Source organism: Helicoverpa zea, chromosome 20 (genome assembly GCF_022581195.2).
Source record: "Helicoverpa zea isolate HzStark_Cry1AcR chromosome 20, ilHelZeax1.1, whole genome shotgun sequence".
NCBI classification, from domain to species: Eukaryota; Metazoa; Arthropoda; class Insecta; order Lepidoptera; family Noctuidae; genus Helicoverpa; species Helicoverpa zea.
The window spans coordinates 10,311,037-10,324,378 of record NC_061471.1 but is presented as its reverse complement, the minus strand read 5'-3'; the positions used below and the strand labels follow the sequence as shown (position 1 = coordinate 10,324,378).

The window sequence follows — 13,342 nt, the reverse complement described above, 5'->3', positions numbered from 1 at the left end:
TCAAACTAGTCTGAAAATGGGCAAAAATTACAAAGACACCCCCCAAAACACTTCTCCACTTCATATATGTTTTTGCTGAGAAGTGACCCAAAAAATATATGAACGCCAACCCAACGGAACTACTATTTGGAACACCAAGTCTGAACGAAGCCTTAGTCTGAAGTGATGACGTAACAACACACTCATACAAACTTTATAGACGTTGGTGTATTGTAAGCATTTGACCATGACCGGATGAAAAGCGTGAACGTGTAAATAGAATGCTATTTTCTAATAGCTCCCTGTTCGTCGCTATTCAAGAATCTGTAGAAGGAATTTGAGCTCTATTTCTGAGCAGTAAAGGTCATTGTTGTAATGACCTTGTGCTAGAATTGAATATCCACTCCACTATTAAACCTAGTAATTTTACAAAGACATTTTGCAATTTTGGAAAAGTTCTCATTCGATCAAATGAATTTAAAGTTTGGTCAAAGGAAAATTGTACTGTTACGCTTACAAAAGCTAGGCCTAAAATAATCTGAATTTGTAATAACTAGACATCGGATTATATGCATTTGCATGTTTGCATATGCAAATGCATATTATGCTATTATTTCAGCGTTATTGCATATTTTGGTACTTTTTCATTGATAGTGCTTATTTCAGCCAGTTTGACAGTTCAGAAGCCATTGCAATTAATTCAAGCCAGCAGGCATTTGAGGATTCTTCAATTAAACAAAATATTGCTCTTATTGCAACACACTTCAACAATATACCCGATGCCATTGAGAGACTAGAAACTAAAAACCTTCCTCTGTGCAAGTCCTTGGAAATATTAGACAAAATGTTTGAACAGAGTAACGCCCTTCCGAATTCACTTTCAGAAAATGTTCGTGGCAAATTAAATGCTGTTTTGTATAAAAACCCGAGTCTCGAAGCAATAAAAAAAGTTAACGCATTTATCAATGGCAGCGGACAAACTCTACCTGAAGAGGTCTCGGCAGGAATGTCACAAGAATTACAACTAATAGTAGCTCTATGTATATTTAAATATACATATGTTGTGAAAATAAAAATTAATTCTAATAGTAGTTTTTTAATTGTGCATATTTTGTGCATATTTCGCTCTTTTTTAGTGCATATTTGCATGCATATTTTGGCATTTTGATAGTGCATATAATCCGATGTCTAGTAATAACTCGTGAAAGTTAAACCTTTTGGGAATACAAAGTCTATTAAACCTAAGTGTGATGTGAATCTAAAATCTACAACCATTTACAATGTAGAAAGTTACAGGTCTTTTTAGTGTTTTTTTAGCGGCTTTATCATATTCAATTCATGAAAACTTTATTTTATATCAAACTTTGTAAATTGCTGTAATTTTGTTTCATCCACCTTTTTTTTTTCGCAAGATATATTTATTTATTCTTTTTGTATTTAAAAGTTTATCGAATATATTAATACAATTATTAAGAATAATAATATATTTTCGTTTATCACCATCTTCACAAAAAGCACCTTCACAATTCTATTCCAATATCTTGAAAATAAATCCGTCTATTCTTATAAAAGAACAAGCAACTTCCCCAACTATCGGATCATCATTTTCCATTAAACCTTATAAAGAATTGTTTCGCTTTTCTCATATTTCAAACTCTCTGATCGGTTTATCCGTTGGTCTGTTGCAAAAGATATAATATCGGGAGAAACTAACAAGTACTGCAGTAACTAAGTTTTCAGAAATAACTGCTTCAAGTTTTATATTTAACTACATCGCGATAAACTAGTTGGTAGCTGTAAATCTTTCTTTAGCTGTAATTTTGTAATCTTGAGATAGAATGTTTGAAAGTTTAGCATCTAAATCAGAATTAGTTTCAAGTTTATCTATATTGTCTTGTTGTTTATTAATATGAATGAGATTACTTTTTACATCAAACTCGACTATCCCTCTGACCATATCTATAAAATTGTAGCTATGTTCTGACCTACAATGTTATGTCAATCTTCATCATCTTTATTATTAACACCATTTGTACCCCCTTACAAAATTCCTACACCACAGTTACCTCAAAAATCTTCATCTATCCCATTACCAAAAAGCCCCACCAAATCATTTTCACCATCGATACCTATTTCATCTTCAACAGACTGAGTAATGACATTAAACATTTGTACTGCAGAAACCTTATCTATTGCAATACAAACAGACTGCCGGCAACAAAGTGCAGTGGCTGCAGTAATAAGACGCCCGCTACCAATTAGGACAGTTATGGTGCTCTCAATGAATTGAGATTGAATTGCTTGTAGTTTCTAGTGACCCGTATAGCGGAGTTGGTTATCAGAGTATTATAAATATTTACTAATGGAGTGTTTATTGTTTTGGTGTTTTTATTTATAGGAGACGGATTAAATGTATCAACATATGATACGGATAAAAGACTCGGATTTCAACTATTATTTATGGAAGGAAGGAAGAAATGAAAACACGTATTCACTGAAGTAAAATTCAATGAAATGAAAAAAATATTCAAAAATAATCTGTCAACAAATTAAGTAATGTCTTTAAACCATAATTCATGACCAGTTTAAAGACTAATTTAACATAATAGACAGAAAACTTTAGATACTGAACAACAAAACTAGACTAAATCCATAAGATACACAAAAACCCAAATTCAAAATGTTTGACCCAAAACTAGAAACCAATAACCTTACCTAAGCTTTTGAATACTAAAGTTGTTCAATATAACACAATCTATGAAACTGACAATATTTCAAATTGGTTTATTTCAAAATAGTGGTTTAAAATCTGGATGGTCAATGACAGGTATTCGATAGTAATTTCAAATTATGTAATAACCCTGGGAGCGATGTCACCTGATGTGTAGTAGGTAAGCAGACATGATGTTATGTCGACAAATTACAGAGTAGAGTAGAGTTGGCAAAGCGTCAAAATTACGATTAAGTGTTCTTTTTGTTCGTATTTTTTAAAGTTATTCGGTTTGGTTTCAAACCACTGAGTTCTTTACCATCTTCTTTTGTTTGTACATTTTTGTTTTGAAATACAAACTAGACGACAGTTTCATTTGTATCCGCACTAGTACAGTAAAGATTGATCCGTTCTATGTATTATTATTCTAATCTATTAGAAACATATAACATCTCCTTAATTAGCTCAACTTTCCCACATTCACACAGCAAATCTCCAAGGCCAAAAAATTAACATTCCCACCTTCAGTTAGGCCTGACTCGTGACGAAATAGCCGTCTACCCTTAAAAAAAACTTCCATTGTTTTTCATAAGACAAAGGAACTGTAAATTAAACACGCCACTAATTGGACCAGTTTATTCATAACGTCACCAGCTGCCGTTTTATTGGGATTTTAAAATGGCCGATAAATATTCATTTGTTTGTAGTTTTTTGCTGACCTTATTGTGACGGAGTTTGTTTGTGAGTAGTTTTGTTTCTTTTTAATTGGTTGGAATTATTTGCTTTTAATTATTAATGATTATGTCCTCATAATCGCATTAATTTGTTTTATTTTCTGTTTGAGTTCTGCTCGGATTGAAAGTAAAAAAATGCTTTTAACACAGTGTAAAATACTGCACGATGTAAAATTATCCTAATAAGTAATCATATTATAGTAGGTGTTTATTATATAAGCTAGTGCATTTTAAAAATAATATACAATTATAGTTCGGCCATTCAGAGAATGCGTTCCTGACACGTCGCGATTGAACTGACGACGTAACTTTGCAATGGCGTTGCAGTTACGATAAAAATATTTTTGCTGGTTGTTTACCGTTTTAACAATTGAGGAGCATTAAAACAACATTATTATATCAATAATCAATGAATGTTATTACGTCGTCAGTTCAATCGCGACGTGTCAGGAACGCATTCTCTGAATGGCCGAACTATAACTTTATAATTACAAGATTCAGCGGTTTCACCAGCGTCCGGTTGGTACTACTCCGCGCCAATGGATAAAAGCTTCTAGCCTTCCTTTATAAATGAGTTATCTAGAACTAAAAGGGTTTTTAAACCGTACCAGTTGAGCAACAAACATACAAACAAACTCTTCAGCTGTATAACATTATACTTACAGTAGAATGTATATATTGTTTTAATCTCTTTTACGTTTTTGTCTAGTTAAGTAAATAGGTACATACTTACTGACAAAATGAGGATATTTTTTTATTTTCTACAGAATGCTCTGAATGTCGTTCGCTTAATATGATGTTTTTGTAAAGTTCCTTCGATCATCATAAACGGATTCAACTGTATAGATAAATATGAAAAAGACGATTAGTCTACGTCATTGTCGTTTATAGAATTATTAAAACATTGATCGATCATAAAACTTAGCCGATTAAAGTTTTCAAATTGTTCCAAAGTAATGGAAGAGTTAATTGACTCTCTAGCTTTATAGATTAATATTTAACTTATTTACTTAAAGGGTTTGGGAACGATCAAATATGTTTGTAAAATGAAATTTTGTACCTACACTAACTTGTCTCGTTGATTCACTCGCGTCTACAGACAAACTCTTCCCACGCCCAACTAAAGAAAGCCTCATCTGCCTAGCCTTTTTACCAACTATGTCGGGGTCGGCTTCCAATCTAACCGGATGTAGCTGAGTACCAGTGCTTTACAAGTAGCGACTGCCTATCTGACCCCTTGGTTAGACTTCGGTTAGCCTTCTGACTGCCCGTAACGACCTGCCAAGGATGCTCAACGACAACTAAGAAAGCCTATATTACGTTATTCCGATGTATGAGTTTATATTGTCATGTTACGTCAACATTTCATTATTCTTTTTTAAATAAACAAATGACATACATACTTATAAGCTTTCGCGATTACACAATTATGTGACATCAAAATTGATGAAAATTTTGCATCCGTATAATTCTAAAACTATACTTAAAAACACAGAATTAATTAATGTCGTATTGTTGGTCAAAATTATAATTCACCTTGAAATTAAATATGTACGTTATATTGCCTTTCCAAGGTTATCAATATGCAATTATACAATATGTTAATTAAATGACTTTTGTTTTAAAATTAACTGCCAAAATTATAAATTAAACGACACCCTAATCAAACAACATAATTTAGATTATCATAACGAACCATAACCAAACAAACTGGAATAGATAACACGGTTAATTGAGCAAATTAATTATTTCATTACGCTATATTATATCCATTTGATAATGAAAATTAAATCAGAGAACTTTATTATGATAATTATAAACATTCAAATTAGTTTCCATTCAAACTCAATATTTATTATCTCTCGTAGATGATAACATCGCCTTTCTATCAACAAATCCTGTCTTTGAAATGACTATGTTAACAGTAAAAAATAATTTTTCTTTTTAACATTAAAAAATTGTTTTTAAACCCCAAACCTAAAACAAACACAGAAATTGCCAATGAGCCGTATCAAATCAAAGGTTTTTATCACAAGTTATATTAAGAAACGTCAGTACCTAAGTCCAAGGAGTGGATTTATGGTGGAGTAACTTCTTTGTAATTTGGCCTTGACTATTCCAGCAATATAATTATTAATAATTAATCTATATAATTTCTGTAAATTTTATTTCTTTTTTTAATAATTGAATAATTTTTTGCAACCAAATTTTTCTGTCATTTATCCTACCTTGAGAGCAAAACCCACAGATCTTCATATACTAATTCCAATTTAAACCTACCTATTGTGCAGCCTCTATTGTGGAGACGCCTATTCATTGACTTTCGCCCCATTACGATGCAGACGACTCCTTTTAATACAGAAAACTTTTAAACCACTAACTATTTTTAACTTCTCTCGCTTTAGATTGCAGCTCTATTTGATTCTCTGCGTCACTCTATTAAAGGGAATAAAGGGTAGGTCATAGTTTTTACCCTTGACTTAACTGTGCTTTCGTGGAATTTAATTTAATACATGAATGGTAAAGACAAGTATTTTCTTTATTCAAAGATATACATTTCTATTTGGACTTGGTAGTTGAGGAGTCAGTAAATTGGATAACCTACAATTTCATATTAATTATATCATGTTTTTTTATAACTTTCTGATTCTCGTAATTTTAACCGAGTCCCAGGATAACTTCTTTCCAAACCCAAATCAAATATAACTTAAGTATGTCATCCGGATACAATATAGAGTCGAAGCCTCGAGGGTACAGACAAAAATTAAAAAAATAAATAATTAAGATTAAAAATGTGTATAGCTGTATACGTTAAGTTCCTCTCTATAATTAAAAATTACGACTCTATTACTTTCTCCGATATTTGCAATTCATTAGCTTCGTTTCATTTGAAATGAATTGCCACATACGTAAAATACATTTTCCCCATTCCCCATTAGTAAAATGAGTAGTGCACACAGAATTTTCCCGAACTGAATTAAATTGCTGTCACGAGCAAAATTATTTCTAGAGAATATACATTCTAAGAGTAACCGCAAACTACAGACTAAATAGTCGTTGTCCAGTTGACCTGGTAGTTGGCAATTTTTTTTTTAAGAAAATCTTGATGCCTATCAAAGTTTTCAGTCGGTCTGATACCGGCTAAATACTTGATGCTTGTAATCTGCGTACGCCATTCATCTTCATACTGATTTATAAGCCCAAACAAACTATCGGCCGACTAAAAGTTGCAGCGTGCGATATTAAGTCCTGAAGCAATTACTTTATTCGTGGTACAGTATTCACTGTATTTCACGAAAATAGACATTAAAATGAGATTGATTTTCAAGAGAATTGGTAACAAGAAATTGGTTCAATTATAAATTATCTTTATTAAAATCTACCAATTAATTTGAATGTGAACTGTATTTATTTATTGGTGAAGTATTTTGCTTTAATAAATAATATGATACGTAAAATATTACGTGTAATAAGAATTAAACAATACGACTTTATAAATAAGTACACGGTTCTTCGTTCTAGCAATATATTCAGTAGAGATTTTTAGATAGAGACTTTTTTATGTTTATTTTGAATACTCTGTGTGCTATATTTTTATTCAGCTATCATAATATTGTGTATGAAAACATGAATAGGTATGTAATATCTAAATAATGATAAGTGTTCGTCGAGTATGTAATCACGAAGATGATTTACCCAGGAATTAAAGATGAATAAGACACAAAAGAAAATAATTAAAGTAGGAAGAAATTTGAAAAAGAAAAGAAGATTTAATTTATTTATTCCGTGTTAAGAAATCTAAAGGTGTACGTCTTAAGGAAGATTTGGTTACAAAGCTAATGAATAATACTTACCCTGCAGAAACTGGTAAACGGCGTGATCTGCAACAATAATAAGCTTAATTAGTATGCGAAACAACGTTCCGCGTCAAATGATATACGGAACAAAATGTACCTTGTTTGTTTCTAAATAAAAGATAAAAGGACCAAACTGCACGGGTAAACCAAGTAAAATCTTATCATTTCATCAGGCTATAAAACCCTTACTGATATTTTTTTGCAAAAACTGTCAGAATTCTCTGGTTGGATTGTTCGGAATGCACTTATAATAGACAATTGCAGGTTTGAGCCTGTCATTAGTGATGATAAAATGAAACCGCCCGACCGATTTTTCGTGAAAAAAGTAAAACCTATCGGAAAATCCATTGGTGTGTAAGGTGTCATAACCTTCCACCTTCCACAGTCTAGACAATCAGGTATTTAAGCTCACGTGTAACACCTACCAACCATTAGCAAGACATACCATCACAACACAAACCCAAACATATTAATATCCAACTAAGCCCACGTCAAAAACCTTCAACGAACGAAAAAAAAACACTATCACCTATTTCCCTTCGAAAACCTAATCTATCACAAAGCTAGAAGTAAATAAATCTACACATCAAATCTAGGCCACATGACCAGTTCCGATAAGCCCCCAAAATTCCCAAAGAATGAGAAAGCCCCACATAATACATAATTAAAGATAACGGAATAGCTAGGAATGGAACGGGCTCGCACGCAGTACGTAAATAAACTATTTACTAGCGGTTTGTGCCTCGTTTATAATGGTTACTCGACTTGCATGTCGGTCGGATGAAGAAACGGGGAGTATGTTGAAGTTGGTCCTTTTGCTTCTGAGAAATGGATGTTTTACAAAGGTACATTAACAAGTATTCTACGTCTAATAATATCAACTCAAAACTCTTACAAATAACTTGAGAATAGTGCAGGAAGAAGAACAGTAACTTCGTACTTTTTGCTAACACTTAAACCTTCGCTTTACTACGCAGAACAGGCATTGAAAGATCTCAAGTCTTTTCTGAGTGCAAACAATGTCATACATCGTTTTACCCTTCCTAGAGGAATGATTATGAAAGTAATAAATCGTGATCGAGTAACCTCATAGTAAGCTATTTAACACCAGCTATCTTGTGGTAATAGCGTAATAAATCTGCGAGCAATTGGGTCTCCAAAAGAGGTCACATATTATGCAAAAATTGATCACGAGACTCATTTTTGGCGCATTACACATTCATGATACCGAATCCTATGAAGGCAGTTCAGGGAATTATGATAAAAATATAATAATTTACGATATGTTTAGTGACTGTAAATTTTTACTTCTCTTTGAAAATATAACCATAAATACTTCACCAATTTGTTTCACTTCTCTTGAACGTGAAGTGCAGAAATAAACCCAACTGCAGATTAAATTACTTCACATTTATTGTTCAACTTCGTTTTTCCAATTTTTCACCATTCGAAGCCCCTGTAGGTAAGTATGACAGAGACGATGCAAATATGACAAATAATGAATTAATACGGGCTGTAATAACATCTTAAGCAACGGTATTATTGGTATATTGTTGTTATATGAATTTAAATTCACAGGTGGTGCTCCTGAAGTAAAGCACACAAAATCAACAAAAGACACAACAGCAAAAACTCAACAATATAAAGATAAATAATTTAAAATAAATTACGCGCCAGTCAAGCGGTCATCGTTCAAACACTCCTCCGACCGATATACAGGAAACATATACCCCGATTCCACTACCGACCAAATTTATCGCCGCAAAATTGCTTCCATTACAAAAGCCAAAAGATCGAATACACACTAATTACGTTCAAGCGAAACACTTGAAATATTCGCTTTTCGACGAAAAAATCGTTTCGACTTTAATAATCAAATTACTCGGATACGAATCGATTCAGTTTTTTGAAGTAATGGCACCAATGATGGATGGGTTTTGGTTAAAACACGCCAATGGGCCATAAGTCGTGTGCTATCGATCTGAGTTCAAGGTACAGCTTGCAATAAAGGCCTGAGGTCATAAAATATTTGTAGAGCGATGAAAGCGCTTTATATTCGGCTGATGAAATCTCGGAACATGGGGGTCGTATAAATAAGAAAGGGTGAACCGACGGTCGCTGATTGTAGTTACATGCGATTACATGGATTGTATGGAATATTTTCAATTACTTGGTTATGGTACTCACATAACGGATTTCGTTAAGAATATCGGGAAAAAGCCCTAGTGGTTTGAAAAACAGATTTGTGACCGAATGAACTGCCATCAAATAATACGCGTGCGTGAATAAACGTATTTTCTTTCTTTCTTTCTTCTAATACCTGAATAAACTTGTTTTTATTCGACATGACATTTTATTCAAGACTCCTATTCCTCCCTCCAGTCGTATCAAATTTTTTGTGGCTCTAAGAAACGTGTTTTCAAAAGAAATAACAGTAACAAACAAATAAAAGTAATGCTTACCTCCTGTATTCTCCGATGCACCGTCAGCTTATGCCACTGATGATCATCGAACCTCGTCTTGGCTGGTTTGATATGCATTTCTTGTTTGCCGTTACCAAGCCCCATCGTAAGCGAGACACCACCATCCCGGACGGCAAGGTTGAGGTAGTCTGCTTCATGACCTGGACATAAAGAATAAAATAAGGAGATGATCTTTAATTTATTTCCTAGTCTTCTACTGAGGTATTTGGACTTATTTGAGAAAGCAATATTTACTCTAATGTACAACAGACACTTAAAAACGGGAGTCATTTGCTTTCACCCTAACAATAAAAAAACATTTTCGTATTGACTCCCATTGAATCAGCAGATCAGAATATTCCAGCACATGATTTTACCAATCAAATAGTTCCAAAACTCTCTTGTTTGAAAACAAACTTAAAATTATATCTACCAATTTACTGGACTCATTTATACCAAAGTTACTTCTCAAAGCAGAAAATTTCATTTGACTCATTCAAAAACAAAAGACAGAGATTTACACATCACATACCACTTTCAACCAATAATGAAAGCTTTCAAACTTCACAGCACAAAGGCACAGCAGATCTTACCAGTGTAGAACAGCAGTCCATTAGGCTGGCGTGTCTTGAAGTACAGTGATATGGCGTCTTGTGTGCTCACTATGGGCTCTCCGCCGGTTTGCGTCAAATCGTAGGAAAGGAACTCTGCGCCGCGAAATGTTGCTTCCGATGGAGCTTTGTCTGCAAAGAAGATTTTTGTTAGTGATGCTGATTGTGTATCAAATAAATATCTAAGTTTCAATTTGATATTACGAAGCTGTGGATTAAAACATAGGGTGTATGGTTGCGTCAATAAAATGTATAAAGGTTCGGGTACGACTGAGGTGAAAAGAAGATGGTCAGTGCTTTGTTTTGTAAAAAAAATATGTAGGTACTTCGATGACTTTATGGAGCATTGTTCCTTTTAGCACAGTTTAAAGATATTCTGTTTCTTTCAGGCCGCCAGAAAGCTTTATTTTTCTTAAGATTTTTTTCAAAATAAACATAATAAAGAATAAAAAGATTGACTGCCAACGGGTATTCTCTAATGAAAGAAAAATATTAAAGCCGGTAAACACACAAAAGATCGTTATAACAATATTATTCTTCAGTAAAATTAAGTATAATAGACTTTTTTAATAAATAATGTTTGCCTAGAGAAAGGCAAACTGCTAATCCTAAGAAGCTCTATTCATCAGAAATATCATAACTCAGAAACATAGAAATATTTTTTCCTCTTTATTCATAGATATCGAAGTTCTATTGTGTAGAATTCGGTACAGCTTATTCTGCCAATTAAGGATAAATGATCATTTCTTAATGCAATTGATTTTTTTTTTGGCTGTTATGGTATAACGGCGATACTAATTTATTGCGGTAGGTGGTACCCTGACAATAATTAAAGACTATTAGTTATATAAAGTGTTAGCCGATCTGGACGTGGGTGAAACGGCGGGACTAATCAATACTATTGAACTAATACTAGAAATAGCTTTGAAACAAAGTGATACAGCTAATCACGAAGCTGCCTGTTCCACAAAACCGCCGCAATGTAATTAGAAACATAATTAGTTTTAGATCCTAGCTCACCAATTAACGAGAGAGTTAAAATTTGACAGAACAATTAAAACAAATATTCTAGCTAGATAATATTTCTTATTAAATAGTAAGGATCAATAATAGTTTAGCAATAGTAGGTTTTTTTGTACTTTAACTATATCGTTTGAGAAATGTTTTCAAAATGAGAAAATTTTATTTCTGTATCATATTACTAATTTTTATTCCAGTAACGGTACTGGAATAAAAAGTGGAGCTATATTTGGAACCCAATAAATAACATTGATGACACAATAATTCCAGTAGACAATAACAAAAAAAAACTTTAAAATAAACGATTCACAACAGCTGTGTCTCTTCGATGCAAATAACAATTCCACTATTGATGACGTCCAAAAAAAACTTGAAAACCAAATAAATATCGTTGCCCAACATTTTCAAATTGGATATTTATTATTATAAGCGTTAAATGCAATGTATGAAGTTCATAAATTACCTCGCAATGTGCAGGGAGAAGATGATTAATTCAGAACAGCCGTACCGGTGATAAATAACTGAATTGTATTGGGCCGTAATGAATTTCAGCGAAAATACGTGTTGATACAATGAAGACGGTTTGATTAATTAAGGAGGGGAATTGTTTTTTTGGACGTGTGTTTTATCTCAGGCAGGAATCGTTCGCGTAATTATTGCTGCCGTTTTGGGTGTTTTTGTTATTCTGTAATTATTGCGTTAATTTTTGTTTATATTTAAAAGTAGCTGCGGTTTTGTTTGGCTGTTGCAAGCAATTGGGCGCATGACATCACCCGACTATACTTCTTTCTTTATTGCTTTCCTCTTTAAGGGTCGTAGTGTGGATGATAGCCAGTAACCTTAAGATTTTTTCTAGGTTAAGGCTAACAGAAGGAAAGATCATATGAAAAACACATACTTAAAGGTATTTTCAATCATCGATCGAATTTCATGAATCCGATACTCTTGACTATGATTCCAAACATTCGAAGAAACAAAATAATAATATTAAAGTTATTACAAAAAATAGAATAGAAATGCCTATAAATAATAATGTGTTCAATCTTCAGGTTATATTGCCTTATTCCCGCGAGTTTTTCCTTTAGCAAAGAAATTGTATAAGGCAATAGTGGCCTTAGTTCAGCTTAGGCTACCACAACCCTTACATATTATAGTATCATCATTCCCTTCGGAGAACTTAGTCTTGCTACTAAGACAGCCTATATTTTTTTCTCTTATAAACTCTGATATTGCTAGTGAAACTGAGAGGGGTTTTTGCTGTTAGATTTTGTGATATTTTCAAAAATCTTCAAGTACCAAAATTATTATTACAATTTCGAAAAAGAAGTCTAAGTCAATTAAGAGGTCGTCTATATAAATCTGCAGATGTTTAAATATAAATATTGTTTAATTCTATAATACTATGTTTGACCTTAACTTTAACTTTGCTTACTAAATTCTTGGGTTCCATTTTCGCATCGTTAACGATACTTTAGGTTAATAATAGTCGATTTGAGTATCATCCGGTCATCCATCACTTGATACCATCGGAAACTGTTGATAGTTCGTTGTGATATCAGATAGGCTCGCATAGGGTAATCGACCTTTTTGCTATGTTTCGTACACATAATTTATTTATAACTTGAACAGTACAAAGTTCCTTTTAGATAATATTACAGAGCAATTTAGACAACGGGATATGAATGATATCCTTCTGTGACAGTATTGTTTTTCCTTCCGATCATTCATTAGCATCTTCTATAATTGTACCTACATCTCCTGTTCAAGTAATAAGTTAAAAATACCCCACGTTCTCTACCTACTAAAACACGAGCACTAAATAGTAGCGCTAGTAATACTAGTAATTGGCTTCACAAAGTACAGTCTAGAAAAGGCTAACTAGAAAAAGTTCTTTAATAAAATAAGCCCGTAAAAGAAAGCCTGTACTGCCATACTTTCGTTGAACTAATAATGGAACAGTCTCGCCTAG

The 13,342-nt window shown here is 33.0% G+C and overlaps 1 protein-coding gene across 1 annotated transcript in view; it reads right to left on the bottom strand.

The window, feature by feature from the left end:
* LOC124640135 (neurexin-1) overlaps window positions 1-13,342 on the bottom strand; it is a 177,198-nt gene that overhangs the window by 29,717 nt on the left and 134,139 nt on the right. Inside the window, exons 6-8 of the mRNA XM_047177799.1 lie at window positions 10,336-10,485; window positions 9,743-9,903; window positions 7,278-7,304 (exon numbers count right to left, since the gene is read on the bottom strand). Of these exons, the coding sequence (XP_047033755.1) occupies window positions 7,278-7,304; window positions 9,743-9,903; window positions 10,336-10,485 (338 nt within the window). The remainder of the gene's footprint in view (window positions 1-7,277; window positions 7,305-9,742; window positions 9,904-10,335; window positions 10,486-13,342) is intronic.